At 44.4% G+C, this 22451-nt stretch overlaps 2 protein-coding genes across 2 annotated transcripts in view; both read right to left on the bottom strand.

The window, feature by feature from the left end:
- The window catches only part of LOC119956919, a 33950-nt gene extending 26662 nt beyond the window's left edge, over nt 1-7288 (bottom strand). The window contains exons 1-4 of the mRNA XM_038784490.1: nt 6059-7288; nt 5363-5427; nt 1690-1847; nt 709-836 (exon numbers count right to left, since the gene is read on the bottom strand). Coding sequence (XP_038640418.1) covers nt 709-836; nt 1690-1847; nt 5363-5427; nt 6059-6505 — 798 coding nt within the window. The 5' untranslated portion in view covers nt 6506-7288. The remainder of the gene's footprint in view (nt 1-708; nt 837-1689; nt 1848-5362; nt 5428-6058) is intronic.
- Nucleotides 7289-7506: 218 nt separating this feature from the next.
- LOC119956724 lies at nt 7507-18904 on the bottom strand. Its single transcript, XM_038784061.1, has 4 exons — nt 18836-18904; nt 16299-16410; nt 7616-8811; nt 7507-7524 (listed from the first exon to the last, which is right to left on the bottom strand). The coding sequence occupies exons 2-4, from the start codon at nt 16357-16359 to the stop codon at nt 7507-7509; spliced, it is 1275 nt and encodes a 424-aa protein (XP_038639989.1). The 5' UTR covers nt 16360-16410; nt 18836-18904.
- Nucleotides 18905-22451: the final 3547 nt, after the last annotated feature.

The raw sequence follows: 22451 nt of genomic DNA, 5'->3' as shown, positions 1-22451 counted from the left end.
CTACTACTCTGATTCGCCTCTACTGTTAATCCTGCTGTAGCTATTCAGACTGACGAAACCAGTCTGCTACAATCCACGGGGTGGGTGTGATGTTGAATCAACCCTGTGTCTGTACTTACTGAGTGTCTCCACTGGAAAGAGGAAGATCATGTGTGCTGTGTCCTTTATATATGGGTTGGTGTAATGCCCCCCTGTGGTAGTGTCACCCCTGTGTGTATCATGAATGCCCATTGGTCGTGTCCTATCTTACTGACCTATTGGTTCGAGTGTCTGTGTGTCATGTCTCTGGTGCTCCCTCCAGTGTCTAGCTAGTCTACATGTACTTACATTAAGCACTTGTGTATCTACAGTGATGCATATCACCACACCCTCCCCCCTCCCCATTTGTCCTGGATAAGGTGGATAAGGGGTTGGAGAGCCATCCTAAACCACTGCTGTCCGCGTGGTATAGATATACCCACAGTGCTGTTCGACGGACAGTTCTAGGATGTTGACTCCGTGACAAGTGAACAAATGACAATACATTTCCAAGTCAGGATAGAGAGAGGATTGAGAGAGACTTGGGAGGGGGAACTTCCAGGTGGTAAACCTTCAGAGCCATGGCACTAAATTACATCAAAAAAAGGCACTTGTGATCCGAGCCTTTACCGGGACCATCAGATTAGGGCTTTCGGGAGTTACCGCAGATACTTTGTCCAGGATACATACCCAACTGCTCAGACGCTGAAGCAACTCTTGATAAAATTCTGCCTCGTCAGACCATGGGCCAAACCCTGTGCTCAAAGCCGTGAATTCAATAAGCATTTTCTCCGACTCCAGGTTCACGAGGCTATAACCTGAAACACAAGAAAGGAATTTGCTGTGCAATAAACTATTCTGTGCCGCAAGATCGATTCAACACAAAATTGACAAGCGGAATGCAGCAGCACAGTGCAGCAGGTTGGTGCACTCACACATTCCAAGTGTTACATTGATTGGGGGGGGGGGGGTGCAGAGGAAGGGAAGGCAGCTCAAAACACAGCAATGTGGTAGACTCAACTGCCCACTGAAATGGTGTGACATGCCACCTCACTCGGAGTGGGCAAAAGTGGCTTGAAATCTCCCAACCAAAAATGTTTGCAAGTTTAAAACAAAAAAAAAATGCAACTTTTTGTTGAGTGACAGTTTAATTTCGAATTTACCAGTTTAATTTCAAATGCTAGAGATTTTAAATGGAGGGTTTTCTAATCCAGTGAGCTCAGTAGGGCCGGGAGCTCCAACATCTGCAGGCGAAGAGTTTGTAAAGAAAAAAAAAAACTTAGCCCAAGAGTTAACTATTTTAAAACTGCTGTTGTCATGGCAGTACAGTCAAATAAGGGGTAGCACAGTGGTTAGCACTGTTGCTTCACAGCACCAAGGGTCCCAGGTTCAATTCCCAGCTTGGGTCACTTGTCTGTGCAGAGTCTACACGTTCTCCCCGTGACTGCGTGGGTTTCCTCCGGGTGCTCCAGATTCCTCCCGCAAGTCCCGAACGATGGGCTTGTTAGATGAATTGGACTTCTCCCTCTGTGTACCCGAACAGGCACCAGAATGTGACAAGGGGATTTTTGCAGTAACTTCATTGCCGTTTACGCAAGCCTAGTTGCGACATTTAAGATTATTAATTTGCACTGCTGCGCTAATTAGCAGACAATCATTAAAATCACTCACCATTGCAAACAACAGAACTGCCATTGATCTCCAAATCAGTTGTACTCTGGTCAGTACGGTACACGTGTGTGAGCACTGTTCGAACAATATCGGAACTGCTGGGAAGGACAGCGTTGACCTGGAACACCACTTCAGTCTCCACTTTAACAGACCCATTCCTGTGCATGATATACAACAACTAGGAGTTTCTTACGCACATCATCAGCTTTTAAACCACTTATCTTTGGCATTACACAAGTGCACGTCAAAAGTAGGCCCTCAAAAGGAAATAGAAATCATAATTCCATATCCATAACCAATGCCTTTAGCAAAGTGCACCCTTCGGATGACGTCAATTTGGCATTGAACAAGTTGGTGGCCCCATTCTATCCAATGGCAGAATTAACAAGGTGCTCATTCATCAATTTGACTGAAAAGGCAGTATTCAGAAACTTCACTCCCACCCACATTTTCAGAGTACAAAAGAAATCATCATGACTGCAATGCATCAGAAGAACTATTTGAAAACTTCTGGCATTATGCAGTTAACTTGACTATCGTGCCAATTTTTTGGGGTGATAGAGTCTCAGGCCAGATATATTTTGTTTAAAAAACAATAATTGACAATGTTTTCAGCATCACCTTTAGACTAATAATTCCAGTTTATATTGAATCTCACCATCTACAGGGGCGCAATTTGAACTTGGGACCTCAGCATTACTCTGGGTCTCTACTAAGTCTAGTGACAATACCACTATGCCCCCACCTCCCCTCATGGCCATCATACAGTAGTCTGAACAGAGGGCTTCAGAAGGCAGAGAGAAACAAGATGAGGATAGAATCAGCCATACCGTTTGAAGTGTTGGGCACTGTGGACTTGTGAAGCAGATATATGCCACTAACAGAAGGTTCAACACTATTTTATTAATGCTTATAAAATAATAGACATACTATAACTGTGGGTTTAAACAATGCTAGTTTAACTAGAGACCTGTGCCTGTCCGAACCAGTTGAATCTCTCAGCACATGGTGAGAGTCTGTACTGTACTTGATGAGCTCGTGCTTCTGAGAGGCAGCATCCAGAATGAGCGGGAAAAGTGATGCCCTCTGCCTTTATAGTGCATGTGTTCTAACTGGTGATTGGCCACGGTGTTCGTGCATGTTGATTGGTCCTAGTGTATGTCCATCAGTATGTGTCTGCACCATGAATACTGGTGTATATTATGACACCGTTTACTCGGAGGAACATTTGCATTGGATGCAATGCAGAGAAGCTCCCAGGCTGACCCCTGGGATCAAGGATGTCTCAAGAGAAGGTTGAGCCTATATTCACTGAAGCAAAGATGGAGGGGGCTGGGCAGGGTAGAGGAGGAGGAGGAATTCTTTCTCAGCGAGTCTTTGGTGTTTGAAATTCTCTCAAGGAAGCCACGTCATGGGGAAGGAGATAGGGAAGGATTTGGGGAGTAGAGGGGCAGGCAGAACATTCAGGCCATAATCTTGTTCCTACCTTAATGTTCGTAATTTGGATCATAAATACTACAGTTTACTCTTAAGACACTTAGCCCAAAGCCATTTCCTCAGGTACCACCAGATCTTTTTACTCAACAGGTCTAGTAACTTGGGGTATTTTGTCACTTTGTTTTATTGACGTGCAATTGATATCACTGCATCCTTAGTTCCCAATTTATTTTTTCCCCCAAGGGGGCAATTTAGCATGGCCAATCCACCTACCCTGCACATCTTTAGGTTGCGGGGTCAAAACCCACATGACACTGATTAACAGGTAAGGTGACCACCTAGCCCAAGTTGACAGAATTAATTGACGAGGGAAAGGCTGTGGATGTTGTCTCCATGGATTTTAGTAAGGCTTTGGACAAGTTCCCTCATGGCAGACTGGTACAAAAAGGTAAAGTCGCATGGGACTTGGGGTGTGCTAACTAATTGGATAAAGATAAGAACTGGCTTGGCAACAGGAGACAGTAACAGTGGGAGTTTTCCCAGAATGGAGATTTGTAACCAGTGGTGTTCCACATGGATCAGTGCTGGAACCCTAACCACTATTGCTTGTATTCATGGTCTGATTAGCAAGTTTGCAAATGACACCAAGATTAGGTGGATGCAGATAGTGACAGGGACTATGGGCAGCATGTGGCGCAGTGGTTTGCACTGGGACTGCGGCGCCAAGGACCCGGGTTCAAATTCTAGCCCTGGGTCACTGTCCGTGTGGAGTTTGCACATTCTCGCTGTGTTTGCATGGGTTTCACCCCCACAACCCAAAGATGTGCAGGCTAGGTGGATTGGCTAATGAATTGGGTACTCTAATTTATAAAAATACAGCAGAATATCAATAGATTGAAAAGTTGGGTAGAGAAATTGGAGATGAAGTTCAATCCAGACAAATGAAGAGGTGATGCATTTTGGAAGATCAAATTCAGGTGCAAATTATACAGTAAATGGCAGAACCCAGAGCATTGACAGAGGGATCTGGGCATTCAAATCCATAGTTCCATGAAAGTGGTAATGTAGGTGGATAAGGCAGCCAGAAAGGCAAATGGCAGAGTTGACATGGTAGCACAGTGGTTAACACTGCTGCCTCACGAGGCGGAGGACCCAGATTTGATCCCAGCCCCCTGTCAGTGTGGAGTTTGCACAGTTCTCCCATGTCTGGGTTTCACCCCCACAACCCAAATGTGCAGTGTAGGCAGATTTGCCACACTAAATTGCCCCTTAATTGGATACTTTTTTTTTATTAAGGCATATGACATGCTTGCCTTCACTGGCCAGGGCATTAAGTAAAAGAGTTGGCAGGTCATATTACAGCTTGGGCCACATTCAGAATATTGGGTGCAGTTCTGGTCACCACACTACCAGAGAGTGCAAAGAAGGTTTACCAGGATGTTGCCTGGTCTGGAGGGCATTAGCTCTGGGGAGAGGTTGAGTAAAGGGTATAGACAGGGTGAATAGTCCGAAGCTTTGCCCCCAGAGTGGAAACTCATTACAAGGAGGCACAGGTTCAGGTGAAGGGTTTTCATGCAGAGGGTGGTGGGTGCCTGAAACTCATTGCCAGTGGAGGCAGGCACAATAGCAACATTTAATACGCATCTTGATAGACACATGAACGGGCAGAGAATAGAGGGATATAGATGGTTTGGACAATAAGGAATCTGGATCAGCACAGGTTTGGCGGGCCAAAGGGCCTGTTCCAGTGCTGTAATGTTTGTTGTTCTAGTGCGCAAGAACCAATAGCATCTGAACAGGTAGATGCTTAATTTATTTAATTGAAATGAAATGAAATGAAAATCGCTAATTGTCACGAGTAGGCTTCAATGAAGTTACTGTGAAAAGCCCCTAGTCGCCACATTCCGGCACCTGTTCGGGGAGGCTGGTACGGGAATTGAACCATGCTGCTGGCCTGCTTTAAAAGCCAGCGATTTAGCCTGGTGAGCTAAACCAGCCCCTGATAATGATAATTGATGATCATGTCCAGGTTAAGGAGGGAAATAGTTTCCTACTGTACACACTAGCAACATCCATATTGGGCACATATCTTTCACATAGGAATTAAAGGAACAAATGGAACAAATCTTCTAGTAAAGTATGCCGTCTTTAATCAATCTAGCGGAAGGCCTCTTACATTTGGATTGATTCAAGTTTGAGAAACACAAAACGCACAAAGAAAGAAATTCCTACTCACGCAAAACTAAGAATCCTGGTTCCGAGAAAGTTGTCACCATAGCGAGCATAAAATATCGGCTCCAACTGAAAAAAAAAACAAATGAATTTTTCAGCTATGCAATTTGCCAATATATTTAAAAATGCTAGCTTGCTTAATAACAGAACACCAGAAGACTCCTGATCGCTCCGATGCGATTTTGGCAAGACACCCATTCCTCCCAACAATTTCCGAAAGGCTGGCGGTAGATCCCTGCATATTGGCTCAAAGACTTGCCCATCAAGTGCGCTACCCCCACCCCACACCCCCACCCATGACCTTGCAATTTGTTCCTCTTGCACACATTTATCCCTTTTGAAGAACAGAAACCAAACCCACTCAGGTCGTAGAGCTACTCATTAAGCATTGGAGCGATCCCTGGAGTGGCAGCATTGACAAAGAGCAAACTAGTACTTCAAATTCCAAGGAAAGTTACAAGTCAAATGTTGTATCAAAGAGGTATCTATATTGTTGTGGGCAAGTACACTTCTCAAGTTGTGATATGTATCGTTATATCTGGTTACAGGCAGAGCCAACTGGATTCAATCTGGGTCAAGCACTAACTAAAATGGCAGCACCTCGTGACTGCCCATTTTCTTCTCTTACATGTTCAACTGTATTGGGCAAACTTGGGTTACAGTTCAGCAATTTAAGGATCTAAAGAATCTACATACTTACAGTTCCTTTCACAACAGTCTCTAGCTCCTGGTAGGCTTCTGAAGAGCTATCATTCAAAGAGTCAGTGTAGGCTCGATCCAGGATTTCAAACTGCAATAGCAGGGGATTAGTCTGTTCAGCATGGGAATGAGACGACAGAGTCACACTGGACTCTATTGCAAAACTGGTGGCTTCAGGTTCAACTCCAGTCATCATTGAAAGTTGCATCTCGGACACATTGGGTTTCAAGTAGATGCCGTTGGCTGATGAACTGGTAAAGGGATCTTGGTAGCTGGTACTGACCGACGAAGTGGACTGATCCTCAAAGAGATTTGGAGCAGGTGACAACACTTCCGAAGCACTGGGCTGAAAGTTGGGAGTAGATGAAGGGATGGAGAAATACTCTGACCCACTCGTAGTTGCAAAGTCTTCACCCAAAGTAGTCGGCTCTGTATGCAAGGCTGCCATGGAAAGTTCTGCCTCGGAGGTAAAAGATGGCCAATATGTAGCTGTGGAGTATACATCTTCCCAGACATCTGGGGACCAGCTGGTCCCAGCAAATGAAGCAGCTGTGGAGTATGCAGTAGAGTATACATCTTCTGAAACATCGGAGACAGCATCTGGGGACCAGCTGGTCCCAAATGAAGCAGCTGTGGAGTATACATCTTCCCAGACATCTGGCCTGTTGGTCCCAGGTGAAACAGCTGTGGAGTATACATCTTCCCAGACATCTGGCCTGTTGGCCCCAGGTGAAACAGCTGTGGAGTATACATCTTCCCAGACATCTGGCCTGTTGGTCCCAGGTGAAGCAGCTGTGGAGTATACATCTTCCCAGACATCTGGCCTGTTGGTCCCAGGTGAAGCAGCTGTGGAGTATACATCTTCCCAGACATCTGGCCTGTTGGTCCCAGGTGAAGCAGCTGTGGAGTATACATCTTCAGAGACAGCATCTGGGGACCAGCTGGTCCCAGCAAATGAAGCAGCTGTGGAGTATGCAGTAGAGTATACATCATCTGAAACATCTGAAACTCCATTGGTCCCAGCAGATGAAGCAGCTGTGGAGTATACATCTTCCCAGACATCTGGCCTGTTGGTCCCAGGTGAAGCAGCTGTGGAGTATGCAGTAGAGTATACATCGTCTGAAACATCCGAGACAGCATCTGGGGACCAGCTGGTCCCAGCAAATGAAGCAGCTGTGGAGTATGCAGTAGAGTATACATCGTCTGAAACATCTGAAGGCCTGTTGGTCCCAGGTGAAACAGCTGTGGAGTATGCAGTAGAGTATACATCGTCTGAAACATCTGAAGGCCTGTTGGTCCCAGGTGAAGCAGCTGTGGAGTATGCAGTAGAGTATACATCGTCTGAAACATCTGAAGGCCTGTTGGTCCCAGGTGAAACAGCTGTGGAGTACACATCTTCAGAGACAGCATCTGGGGACCAGCTGATCCCAGGAGAAGCAGCTACGGAGTTTACATCTTCCGAAACATCTGAAGGCCAGTTGGTCGCAGATGTGGAGTATACATCTTCCCAGACATCTAAAGGCCTGTTGGTCCCAGGTGAAACAGCTGTGGAGTATACATCAGAGACAGCATCTGGGGACCAGCTGATACCAGCAGAAGCAGCTACAGAGTATACATCTTCCGAAACATCTGAAGGCCTGTTGATCCCAGGTGAAACAGCTGTGGAGTATACATCGGAGACAGCATCTGGGGACCAGCTGATACCAGCAGAAGCAGCTATAGAGTATACATCTTCCGAAACATCCGAAGGCCAGTTGGTCGCAGATGTGGAGTATACATCTTCCGAGACAGCTGGCAGCCAGCTGATCCCAGGTGAAACAGCGGTGGAGTATACACCTTCTGAGACAGCATCTGGGGACCAGCCGATCCCAGCAGAAGCAGCTACAGAGTATACATCTTCTGAGACATCTGAAAGCCCATTGGTCCCAGGTGAAGCATCTGTGGAGTATTCAACCTCCAAAACATCTGGCAATTGCCCATTGTCCTGCGGGCTATTGGGTGATCCAGAAGATGACAAAGATGCTAGATCAGAATTCAAGCTGGTCACACCAGTTTTCAAATGTGCGGTGACATCAGACTCTGCACTAATTTCTGGCAGAGTTGTAATTGTGGATCCTGATCTAACTTGGAGTGCCTGCTCAACTGATGACACTTTGAAAGTGTTAGACTCAGCACCGCCTGAAGACATTGTACCTGATTTATCAAGGTGGGTATAGCCAAGTGTAGATGAATTTTGCAAATCGCCTTTTATACGAGGGACTGGAGGCTGGCTGGAAAATGGAAATACAGGAGTAGTCACCTCACTGTACCAAACTGGCTTCTCATCTTCACCAGAGACTTCTGTTGAAACTGAAGACACAGGTTTTGTAGATGCCAAATCCAAAGGTTTGGCACTTGTGTTAACGATATTTTGAACAATGTGATTAAATGCCATTTCTGTTGGCGGTGTAGATACCAAGTCATGAAGTAAGTGTTTGCTAGAAGTGGATAGTTTTTCTTCTCTCGATGCAGTGCTCATTCCCAATGCCCCACGGTCGTGGTCATCAATAGTTAAACCCAACTCTTGCTTTCCATAATCTCTTGCTGTAGACGGAGCAGATTGAGCTAATGATGGTCCTGGAGTGGACAATGCCCTTGACAGAAGTGTAACGGAAGGTGACGTCTGCTCCTCTGGAGTGCGCATTGTGACTGGAATATTTAAAGATAACAATTGATCGAGAATATCCTCATCTACTGGTGCTCCAAGAAGACCTCCTAAATGGGAGAGAAAGCAGACTGCAGTAATAATCTATATCTGACAACTCTGAATCACAGTATTTGCTTTTCTCTAAACATGTCAATGGAAGTCATTTGCAGGTCAGAAAATAATATTCACGATTTTTCATTATGTAAGGAGATTGGATAGTGTTAAGGCCAACTAGACCCCTCATACTATTTTCTAGGGTAGGAAAGTCAAGTACTAGGGGGCATAGCTTTGTGCGTGGGGAAAAGTTTAGCACAGATGCAAGAGGCAAGTTTTTTTTGCCTGAAGTTGGTAATATATGTAACGCACTGCCTGGGGAGGTGGTGGGAGCATGTACGATAGAAGCATTTAAGGGGCATCTATGAAAATGAAAATCGCTTATTGTCACGAGTAGGCTTCAAATGAAGTTACTGTGAAAAGCCCCTAGTCGCCACATTCCGGCGCCTGTCCGGGGAGGCTGGTACGGGAATCGAACCGCGCTGCTGGCCTGCTTGGTCTGATTTAAAAGCCAGCGATTTAGCCGAGTGAGCTAAACCAGCCCCTCAATTATCGCAAAAACAAAAGTCAGACCGCAAGTTCTACACACAAAGATGGTGACGATTAGGATTATGCAGTATAGGATAGGTTGCAGAAAAAAGGAGAATTCATGTCAACGACCAGCATTACAATGGAAATAGCTTTTGCACGCCAAATAGGATTGGTATCCGAGAGCAAAATAAGACCCAAGAACTGCTAAAGGAGATCATCAGTGGCCATATTGATAACAATCTTTCTGTGGAGTTCAGAGGTGACATGTGTTATGGGAGCCGCGTTTTCAGAACCCCAAAATGTATCATGGGAGTTCAACCAACTTCCCCATTTAATGTATTGTTGCTTTTGAACCACACGGCTTGGTCTCCAGGTGTGGTATTACAATTATGGACACGTGGGTTTTTAAACAAAACAATGTTTATTCCAGGAATTCAATTTAATCTTTTTAAATAAACATTGGATCACTTACCACCCCTTACTTCAAAGATAACCCCGAAAATAATACAACACTAAATAATCCCTCAAAATGTTCCTTCAAACCTCCAAAGACTTCACCTTTAACAACAGAAACACATCAGGTTAAAGACATTACTAGGAGTTTAAAACACCCAAATGATTCAGATATAGTCTTCCATGGCAGAGATCACAGCAGATCCAGCTCACTGCAAACAGACATACCCAAGCTCTTTTTCTCAAAACTGGCTCTGTCCTTCTGAACAGCTCACAGCAAACTAGCCAGGCACTTTTCAGCTGCTCTCAAACTGAAACTAAAAGCTCCACTCAGCTACCCCCACCCTCCGACATCACTTCAGTAATGAGCTGCTCCATTTTTTAAAGATACATTGTTTAAAACATCCATTTCTTAAAGGTACTCTGACATGACACATGGGAGAAAAATCAACCACCAGTCAGGGTTACTCGAGCCAGTAAGAGGCAAGTAGTGATGTCAGGTGATGGGAGCACATACCACCAACAAATCCTGTACATCAGCACAGGGAGTGGGTTGATAGAGTCCAGAAACAGACAATATTAGTACCACAGAAACCAGCATGAACAAATTAGAAAAGGTCACGTAAAAGGTCATGTAACAATCTTCACAGCACTAAAAAAAGGCTTGTTTTAAATGGTGTAACTGACAAATTTAGAAGGCAATTACATCAGTGCTTCTGCGGGTTATAGTTTACCACCTGTTGGTAGTTTACAATACCCCTCTTCCCAAATATGGTCCCTGCTTCATCATTTCCATCTCAGCCCCTTCCTTTCTCAATCTCTAACCACATCTCAGCTCATGGCTGGTTAGAGCCCTCCAGGTGCAGGGCATCTGCACGTCAGCTGAAGACAAGATGACAAAGACAAGCTAGGAGACCATTCAAAAACAGATGACAAGGTGCTCAGAATCAGCTCAAAATTTTGCTATTGGTTAAGCCAACCTCACCACATCCTCTCCTTCTGTGCAGATGAGAAGACAAGAATGCCTGTGGTACACCAACCTTGCATCTTTGGTCTTCACATTCAGTTCCAGTTCTACATATAATGGACTGGCAAACATCGTGAAGGGAGAAGTCACACTAGAGCTAAACCCAATTTTTTTTTTTTTTTTTTTATTAAATGAAAAAGGTCCTCTTGGTTGTACATTTAACCCCACAAAACTGTATTCAAGAACAAATGATAAAACAGCACAAGAACAGGCCCTTCGGCTCTCAGAGCCTGTACCAGTCATACCAAAACCCTCAGCACTTCCTAGTGCCGGATCCCTCTCTACCCATCTTATCCATGTATTTGTCGAGATGCCTTTTGAACGTTGTTTATGTATCTGCTTCCACAACCTCCCCTGGCAATGCATTCTAGGCAATCACCGCTGTAAAAAAACCTGCCTCAAGCATCTCCTCTAAATTTTGCCCCATTGACCCTAAACCTATGCCCCCTAGTGATTGACCCCTCCACCCTGGGAAAGTGTGCCTGCCCATCCACCCTATCCGTGGCCCTCAATCTTGTCGACCTCATCAGGTCGGCCCTCAATCTTGTCGACCTTATCAGGTCACCCCTCAACATCTGTTGTTTTAATGAAAACAGACCGAGTCTATTCAACCTCTACATAGCTAGCACCCTCCAGACCAGGCAACATCCTGGTAAACCTCCTCTGCACCCTCTCCAAAGCCTCCACATCCTTCTGGTAAGTGCGGCGACCAGAATGGGGCACAATATTCCAAGTGAAGCCAAAGTTCTATACAACTGTAGCATGACTTGCCAGTTTTTATACTCTATGCCCCATCCAATGAAGGCAAGCATTCCATTTGCTTTCTTGACTATCTTGTCCACTGTGTTCCCACTTTCAAACATCTGTGGACCTGTATGCCCTGATCTGACTTTCGATATTCCCAAGAGTTTTGCCATTTACTGTACATTTCACCTCTTGTTAGACCTACCAAAATGCATTTCCCTTGCTTCAGTTGGGAACAGAGGCAACGTACTTCATTTGGGCTTAATCTTCAGCCAGAAGAAGTGTCAAGCCATCCACCTCAGGAAGGTCCTCAGCATCAGCCAATTCCATTCACTCCACATGACAGCAAAATACATCTGGAGGCACTGGATAAAAGTCTATGGGCTCCGACAATATTTCAGAAACAGTACAGAGACTTTCAGTCCAGGAATTGCCACAGCCCTTGCCAAGCTGCTCCAGATGCCAACACTGGCATCTACCCAGCAACACAACATGGAGAATTGCCCAGTTATGTCTTGTTCACAAAAAAGGACAAATTCAACCAATCTAGTTACTTCCCCATCAGTGACATCATTAATCATGCAGCACTTGCTGAGCAATCATTTGTTCACTGACACTCCGTTCCTGACCGCATTACAACCGTGGTTCACAACATAAACAAAAAGAACATTCGATTGAACACACACCATAAGAGCACAGGAACAGGCCCTTCCAGCCAATACCAACCTTGGCCAAAACCCTCAGCACTTCCTTGTGCCGTATCCCTCGATACCCATCCTAAAAGATAGCGTTTGGAACATTGGAACAGTGTGGCATCAAGGAGCCCGAGCAAAACTGGAGAAAATGGAAATTGGAGAAACACTCCACTGGAGTTAGAATTAGCACAGAAGAATGATGGTTGTGGTTGTTGGAGGTCAACCATCTCTGCACCCACCCCCCCACCCCTCTCCAAAAGCACAAGTCAACAATGTGATGGAATACTCTCCACTTGCCTGGATGAGCACAGCTCCAAAAGCAGCTCAACACCATCAAGGACAAAGCAGCCCATGATTGGCACCCTATCCATTCCCTCCCTCCATCACCAACGACCAGTGTGCAATATTTACAGGATTAACTGTAGGGCTAACTGTAGGAACCAAGCTATCTGCCAAACCCATGACTGCTAACATAGAGAACGATAAGCAGCACATGCGGGCAACACCACCATCTGAAAGTTCCACACTCCAATGCAGAATTGGAAACAATAATCTTTATTGCCACAAGTGGGCTTACATTAACACTGCACCGCAGTGAAGGCACTGTGAAAAGCCCCTAGCCACCAGACTCCGGCGCCTGTTCAGGTACACCGAGGGAGAATTCAGAAGGTCCAAATTACCTGACAGCAAGTCTTTCAGGACTTGTGGGAGGAAACCAGACACCTGGAGGAAGCCCACGCAGACACAGAGAGAGCGTGCAGACTCCGCACAGACGGTGACACAAGCTGGGAATCAGACCTGGGACCTGGAGCCTGGTCCAGCTAATCACTGTGCTACCGTGTCACCATATATGTCACCATCCCTTCAAGTCACTGGTCACAATCATGAGGTGCTGCCTGACACACTGAGCACTTGCACACTATTTTGGCTTTCATAGTTAGCACAAATTCCAAAGTTGGTGAGAAACACCAGTTGCGGCTAATTACTGACGAATCTTTGTTGTTGCGAATCCAGATGATATTTCACTAGGCAAGTTTGTAACCCATTAGTCTCTTGGATCTATTAAAACATGTAAGATTTGTTACTGCCCATGTTGAACATGAAAGGGCTTGGGAATTAAAGAACGTTGAGCCCGCACTTTAAATTGAGTGTACCCAATTATCTTTTCCCAATTATCTTTTTCCCCCAGTTAAGGGGCAATTTAGCATGGCGATCCACCTAACCTGCATATCTTTGGGTTGTGGGGGTGAGAATGTGCAAACTCCACACGGGCAGTGACCCCGGGCCGGGATTCTTTATCATAGAATTTACAATGCAGAAGGGGGCCATTCGGCCCATCGAGTCTGCACCGGTTCTTGGAAAGAGCACCCTATCCAAGGTCAACACCTCCACCCTATCCCCATAACCCAGTGACCCCACCCAACACCAAGGGCAATTTATCATGGCCAATCCACCTAACCTGCACATATTTGGACTGTGGGAGGAAACCGGAGCACCCGGAGGAAACCCACGCACACACAGGGAGGACGTGCAGACTCCACACAGACAGTGACCCAAGCCAGAATCGAACCTGGGACCCTGGAGCTATGAAGCAGTTGTGCTATCCACAATGCTACCATGCATTGTGGATAGCACAATCCCAGTGCTAACCACTGCATCACATGCCACCCCCATTGAGCCCACACTTGACAAAGTGCGATCTGGATTAGTGGGACAACTATGGCCTATTAAAACCCGATCTTCAAAGCGCCTCAGGATTAAAAATTTGATGCACAAAATCATGGAACTCTCTCCCTGGCACTGAAGGTGTCTACGTCAATGGCAGCTCTCACCACATTCAAGGAAAATTAAGGATGGGCCATCAATGAATAATGGAAAACAAACAAGCAAATGGGATTATGCATTGAACACTTATCCCACACAGTTTACGGAATGTATACTAGTCCACGTTACAAGAATCTCAAAACAGGTGCACTGGGCAGTTAGTGGAGTGTTCCTCTTCACCCATACCTGGTGTATCCAAAACTATCCTACCTTCTGAAGGATTTATATCAACCTTAAATGGTCAGCAATTTGAAATTTATTAGCTATACAACTTTGCAACAGACATTTGAAAACACTTAGACAATAAAGTGTAATCACTGTTAGAAAGTTATTAAAATGTGTCTGTTTGAATAGCAATGAAGGCTTGAAGCACAAGAGGCAAACAAAATTGTTTAATGCTTCCAGTGGAATTTGAACTCGTACCTCAGGAGTGCGCACCACAGGAGGCACCATCAGCAAAACCCAAGGCTGACATGCAAGTTTCAAGATATGCAATTACGTTTGGTGGATTGGCCATGCCAAATTGCCTCTTAAAAAGGTTAGTGGGGTTACTGGGTTACAGGGATAAGGTGAAGACATGGGCTTAAGTAGAATGCTCTTTCAAAGGCCAGTGTAAACTCTATGGGCCGAATGGCCTCCTTCTGCACTGTAAATTCTATGATTCTGCACCACCGCAACTTCACACAAATAAAAAATTCACATGGAAACCCTTATTCTCAAATTTGAAAAAGTGAAGTAGGGTTAGTTGCTATTCAACTTCTAGTTATAGTATGAAAAGCAGATTAATATTAAGTTCAGAAGGCCAATCGCCAGAAATAATTGCATTCTGTTAAGATCCTCATTATTTGCAGTGTAAAATGTAATTGTTGATGTTAAAAGAAACAATATTTTAACCATTAACCACACAAATAGTTTTACAGTTTTCAACTTGCTTCCTAAACCTGCTACTATATTCCAATTAAGCAAACCAAAATATTTCAAATACCACTAATGAATAAAGTAACAACGAGGTTTCAACCAAGCTGAAGCTTTGGAGAAACACCTTTCAGGTCGAATATATCGATGTTCAGATGCGAGTTCGAACACCCACTGACTTTTCAGACAAACCTGGCTCGTCTCATTAACTACATCATCTGCACCCAAAACACAAGGCATTCTTTTCTCTTCTTACAAGATGGCCCTTCTTGTTTAGCCAGGACCAAAACCAACAATACCTCAAATTATCTGCCTAAAACAATATTCTGCTAGCTATCTGTAAACAAGTAAATGGCTCCAGGGATATTAGTAGAACACTTCCCTGCTAGTCAATGATGACCTCACTTTATGACACCTTAGCCACACTCCAGCAATCATACCATCTGCAAGCATCTTAAACAGGATTAAAATATCACAATTCCTTAAGACTTAGCACATTGCAGTCTCATTGGAAGCTATTTGGAGACCTGGGTGTGCTAGTGCACGAGTCACAGAAAGTTGGTTTACAGGTGCAACAGGTGATTAAGGCGGCAAATGGAATTTTGTCCTTCATTGCTAGAGGGATGGAGTTTAAGACGAGGGAGGTTATGCTGCAATTGTATAAGGTGTTAGTGAGGCCACACCTGGAGTATTGTGTTCAGTTTTGGTCTCCTTACTTGAGAAAGGACATACTGGCACTGGAGGGTGTGCAGAGGAGATTCACTAGGTTAATCCCAGAGCTGAAGGGGTTGGATTATGAGGAGAGGTTTTGTAGACTGGGACTGTACTTATTGGAATTTAGAAGGATGAGGGGGGATCTTATAGAAACATTTAAAATTATGAAAGGGAATAGATAGGATAGATGCGGGCAGGTTGTTTCCACTGGCGGGTGAAAGCAGAACTAGGGGACATAGCCTCAAAATAAGGGGAAGTAGATTTAGGACCGAGTTTAGGAGGAACTTCTTCACCCAAAGGGTTGTGAATCTGTGGAATTCCTTGCCCAGTGAAGCAGTTGAGGCTCCTTCATTAAATGTTTTTAAGGTAAAGATAAAGATAGTTTTTTGAAGAATAAGGGGATTAAGGGTTATGGTGTTGGGGCCGAAAAGTGGAGCTAAGTCCACAAAAGATCAGCCATGATCTCATTGAATGGCGGAGCAGGCTCGAGGGGCCAGATGGCCGACTCCTGCTCCTAGTTCTTATGTTCTTATGTGACACAGGCTGAAAATCAATTGCAATATCAAGCAAACAAGTCACTGAGTCATGAAATACTTACCTATAACCACATATATGGAAAGCAGAAGAAAATACATTTTAGGACCACACTGCCGCTTCATATTTGCTTTATTCAAGTCTGGCTCAACCTGTGTAAATCATTCTCAGTAGACCTTTGAATAGAAATAAAAGTGAAGAGTTGTTTATTCAGAATACCCCACTGGTACCCTGGACGGTCAATACAGAAGACTTGCAGTAGACAGCAATAACGCTGCCACATTTGGGACAATGCAAAATTAAGAGTTACAAACACAGGGTAGCAACTACAAAACCAATAAACCATTCAGGAGAAATTTTCAGAGATTGCTAGAACATAAAACGTTCCACCACATAGAAGTTGAGGCAACTTACAGATGCAGGAGGTAGTTAGATAAATGCTGGGGGAAGAAAGGAATGGGAGGTTACAGCTCAATAAGCATGCAGGAGACTTGGACCAAATGGCCACAGTGGTGTAAATTTATTGTGTTGAGAGAGAGTCACTATTCAGTATTTGGAACAATGGTGTCACACAGGACAGGGAAGGGGGAAAGTGCAAAATTATATGAAGGGAAATAACAATAAACTAATAATTGATACAATGATCCCGTGAGCCTTTTTGAATTATACCTCGAGGTCAAAGTAGGAATGTTCTCCCAACTGTACACCCAGTCCCAACACAAACAAGCAAAACCAAAAACACTGGAGGGCCCCCAATAAACAATTGCAAGACTGGTTTTAAATGGCATTTGTAACTTCAATTCCAATAGTTAATGTTTCGAAGGCAGCATTTCAATTTTGCCAGATTATGGAAATTAGATCACGATGGATAATTTTGGGATCACCTGCTCTGTAAACACGCTCACATTTAAACACACTTGGCCAACAGCCCAAGATTTAAATCAACACAAACTTAAAATTTGCAGTGGGCTGGAGCACAAAGACCAAAGAAAACATTACCACAATCTCTCTTCATAGTCTTTTTCAAACACTATTTAATGAAGTTCAACCATTTCTAGGCATTTGTGCATCTCAAGAGGTCTCAGCTCAGTCTTAATTCTTCAAATGATGCCAATAACTATTTGGTTTAAATGGAACATTTCAATGCCAAAACCCTCCCAAATACAAGCTTGCCTGGAAAAGGAAATACCCCTCACATGGCCAAATCCCAAATCAGTACCATACCACAGTTCTGGTAGTATTCGTGGACAAAGAGCAGTTAACGTCAAATCCAGAATGTTTGATTTACAAAGTCAGCCATCCATGAAGCATTAGGGCCAATTGTATTCAAACAACTATGGGACACTAGTGAAGTGGAAAAAAATGTATTGAATTTTGAATATCTGCAGCAGACCAAAGGATAAAAAAACTCATAAGGAAATGAGCAGTTTCCTCCCCATGATAGCCATCAAAGCCTTCTGATAGTAGGATAGGGTAAACGACTGAGAACTGCCAATATAGTTCATAGTGTTGCTCCCCATTTCTCATTGGGAACTCAAATCGTGCATGTTCTAAAATAGTACTCAAGGGACTCTCCCACCTCCTGACCCAGGATTTCCTCCAATAGGCCCTTGAGGTACATAGCCATTTTGTAAAACCACTTTGTCCCCTTTCACAAGTTGAGCATCGCTGGCAAAACCAACATTTGTTACCCATCGCTAATTGTTGGGACTCGAGGTGCTTCCAAGGTAATGACAGAGACCAGTTAGAGGTCAATCACAGAGGCTGGAGTCACATGTAGGCCAGACAAGGATGGCAGATTTCCTTCCTCTACCCCAAAGGTAGTTGGTGAACTAAATGCAACAAATCGATAATATTTTCACCATTACAAAGACTTGATTGTTGATGGAGCTCAAATGCCGCCGGCTGCCATGGGTGGGATTTGAACCAGCGTTCCCAGAGCCTGGGGCCTCAGGATTACTAGTCCAGGGAAGTCACCATTACACCACACGCCACAATCTCACCTTAACTATACACTAACAAAGAGGAGAATGAAAGCCCACATCATCAAGCGTGGTGCAAACTCAATGTCGGGAAGTAAAACTTGCCTTCTAAATACCTTGAGAAAAAAATGAGACACATGAATCGAGGAAAAACAAGGGTCCAACATCACCCCCCCCCCCCCCAAAAAGAAAAATTAGAATTTGGTCGAGTTTTTAAAAAAACTCTTCCTGCCATTACAATGCAGGAGAAACTTACAAAAGTAATTGACCAAGAAAACACGGGAATTAAAGTGTGTGGGTTATTGGAACAAGCCACCGACATTCCTACATCTTCGGAAATTGACTTCAGCGTGAAATTGAACAATTGTAAGAAAACCAAGAATGTATTTCTCAAAAAGTGGCTTTCTAAGAGTGACTGCACATCCAAAAGTGATCTTTCACCGAAATACTCAAGGGTTTACGACTAGTATATTTGGCTTGGCTTTCCTTCATGACTGGAACAATGTAGTCCGATTTAGCGGGGGGGGGGGGGGGGGGGGGTGCAGGAAAGGAGAACGATCATTCAATCCAAAACATCACTTGCACGTTTTGCAACAACAACAAAAATCACACAACACACCAGCATCAAGCCATTCCTAAGGTTGGCCAAGGAACCGCCTTGAGAAACTCGCTCACCAATACAGCAAGAAGGGAGTACACATAAATGCACATATATCACTAGGTTCCTCTCCTACAGCTTCCGAGTAGAAAATAGGTAAGAGAACCGCTCAAACCTCCCGCCATTTATTCCCCGCTCCCAATGCAATGGCCATTAATTGACCTGGTATCTATCTGATTGGAAACCACTGTTTCCCTATCAACGAGTGTAGTCTCAATTGATTGTTAACCGACTCATTCTGAGAATCTGGCCGAAACCACTTAATCAGCTTGGCACTTGGAGAGTCTAATATTAAACTAGATATTCCTTTCCATTGGCTCCCAGAGATATGAGCAGAATCTTACTGAATTTCTAAAAGTTGGCCTGGATAATTTCTCCACAGCCAGGGAATGAGAGGTAGCAACCACTTGTTTAATCTCCCCCTTTCTCTTTCCAAATGTGTTTCAATATCTCGATTTGCTATTGTAGATATGTCATTGTCCAGTGTGGCCATGACTAACTGGCCATTTCCCGGCTGGAGATGAACTTTGCTTAATTGGAATTAATTGTACTTAATAGGCTCCATTCTAAGCAACATAATTATTTTAAAATGCCCGCGTCCCTCCATGACCCCCCCCCCCCCCCCCTTGTCAAACGATCTTGTGATTTAATGTTGACAAGGTCTGGGGAACAAATAACATTTAGTCAATGCTGTTTATATTCGCATTATTAAGTTATTTTATCATTTGGAAAGTTAGCATCTAGGTACACCAAGTCAGTTACATATAACATACAGTGCAGAAGGAGGCCATTCAGCCCATTGAGTGTGCACTGACCCACTTCAGCCCTCACTTCCACCCTATCCCCGTAAGCCTATAACTCCTCCTAACCTTTTTGGACACTAAGGGCAATTTAGCAAGGCCAATCCACCTAACCTGCACATTTGTGGACTGTGGGAGGGAACTAAAGCACCCGGAGGAAACCCACGCAGACTCAAGGGGGAACATGCAGGCTCCGCACAGACAGTGACCCAGTGGGGAATCAAACCTGGGACCCTGGCGCTGTGAAGCCATAGTGCTAGCCACGTGCTATCGTACTGCCCTAGTTAGGAAGCTAAATGATCTGTTAGCCTTTATTGCAATTGTTGGAGAATAATAATTATATAGGTTGTGATAAGACTACACTTGAAGAGTATTGTGTACCATTTTGGTCTCCTTACCTGAGGGAGGATGTGTGTCTTAAAAGAATCCGGACAACGGTTCACTAGATTTATTCTTGGAATGAAAAGGATGGTCTGAGGGGGGGGAGAGATGAGTAGAATGTGCCCATATTCTGGAGTTTAGAGGAAGGGGAGATAATCGTGTTGGAATGTGTAATAATCTTCATTTGAGAGGATGGATGTTTTACAGAGTTGGAGATGAGGAATTCCTTTACTTGGCGGCTTGCGAATCTTTGGAATTCTATATTCCAGAAGGCTGTGGATGGTCAGTTGAGTAACTGAGATTGATTGGGGTATGAGGGAATATGGGGGGGAATATAATGTGGATAAATGTGAGGTTATCTGTTTTGGTAGCAAAAATAGGAAGGCAGATTATTATTTGAATGGGTGTAAATTGAGAGAGGTGGATAGTTAGCGAGACCTTGGTGTCCTCGTGCATCAGTCACTGAAAGTAAGCGCGCAGGTACAGCAGGTAGTAAAGAAGGCAAATGGTAAGCTAGCCTTCACATCAAGAGGATTTGAGTATAGAAATAGGGATATTTTGCTCCAATTGTACAGAACATTGGTGAGGCCACACCTGGAGTATTGTGAGCAGTTTTGGTCTCCTTATCTGAGGAAGGATGTTCTTGCTAAGGAGGGAGAGCAGCGAAGGTTTACCAGGCTGATTCCTGGGACGGCGGGACTGTCGTATGAGGAGAGATTAAATCGGTTAAGATTACATTCATTGGAGTTTAGAAGAGTGAGAGGGGATCTCATAGAAACGTATAAAAGTCTAATAGGTTTAGACAGGGTAGATTCAGAATGAAAGTTCCTGATGGTGGAGGATTCCAGAACTCTCTAGGATACTTGCGTCCAGTAGGTCTTCCAGTAGTGACGATGATCTTGTTCTTGCTTCTTCGGGTAGAACATCTCTGTGGGTTAGCATTTGCATGTCTTCAGAATGTTCAACGTTCACTTCAGAACAATGCGCCTTCCAAAGATTGTTGCAAACCTTATTTGGTTTGGTATGCATGTGTGTCTTGTGCAGATGGAGAAACACCATTGGATAAACAGGGGCATGGTTACAGTAGACTCATGGTTAACCTATTGAGTGAGCGACCAAGTCGCTGTGAGTTCAAATCCCACTTTGGTAGTTTGTAAGAATTCAATACATCTCGTAGGTTTTGGCTGTCAACGGGAAATTAGATTGTTGATAGACATGGGAGTGGAGAGTTACAGGGAGATAGACAGGAAAGTGTAGTTGAGACCACAAACCAGGTCAGCCATGATCTCAACGAATGGCAGATCAGACTCGAAGGGCTGAATGGCCTGCTCCAGCCCCTGAGTCCAACATTCCTAATTGTCAGTAAAAGCTGTAGCATTGGCATAAAGAAAACCCATCTGATTCACTGATGTTCTCCAGGCAAGAGAGCCTCCCAACTCTACCCAGTCTGGCCCAGACACAGCTCCACTCAGATGCTAAATGGATGATTCTTACTGTCCCCTAAGTCTTCAATTCACCCAGAAACAAGAACACAGCTTCTTTAGCTTACAGGGGAAGTGAAAAATAGACATTTCTTTTTTAATACAATAAACCTACAAATTTGTACAATTTGGCTACCTACGTGCCTACATCATGCTCACATCTGCAGCACAGTGGCTAGCACTGCCGCCTCACAGCGGCAGGGTCCCGGGTTCAATTCTGACCTCGGGTGACTGTGTGGAGTTTGCATGTTCTGCCCTTGTCTGCGTGGGTTTCTTCCCACAGTGCAAAACTGTGCAGATTAGGCGGCTTGCCCCTGCTAAATTGCCCCTTTGGATGGGGTTGCAGGAATAGGGTGGGAAATTGGGCCAAGGTAGAGTGCTCTTTCAAAGGGTCGGTGTGGACCCGATGGGCCGAATGGCCTCCTACTGCACGGCAGGGATTCTATAATTCTAAGGTGGAAAAGTAAACAGCACACATAAACATTGAAAGAACTCAGGGCGAAGTAAAAATGAGACCTTGGACTCCTGGGTAGAGTCTATGCTGAAAATCTCCAAGCTGTCAACAAAACCGATAGAATGCCGAACCTTATAGTCAAAAATGTTGTCTTTAAAGTAAAGGGAGCCATGATCCAAGTATACAATGCCATACTTTGATTATTGTGACCGATTTTGGTCACCAAGATACAGGAGGCGCATTCAGTGAGGGTAGAGGGATGCATTGAAGAGACACAAAGCTAATCCCTAATATCATGGAGAAAGACTTTTTTTTTTTTTTTTTATAAATTTAGATTACCCAATTATTTTTTCCAATTAAGGGGCAATTTAGCGTGTCCAATCCACCTACTCTGCACATTTTTGAGTTGTGGGGGCGAAACCCACGCAGACACGGGGAGAATGTGCAAACTCCACACGGAC

Source organism: Scyliorhinus canicula, chromosome 24 (assembly GCF_902713615.1).
Source record: "Scyliorhinus canicula chromosome 24, sScyCan1.1, whole genome shotgun sequence".
Classification (NCBI taxonomy): Eukaryota; Metazoa; Chordata; class Chondrichthyes; order Carcharhiniformes; family Scyliorhinidae; genus Scyliorhinus; species Scyliorhinus canicula.
This window is presented reverse-complemented; position numbering and strand designations above follow the sequence as displayed.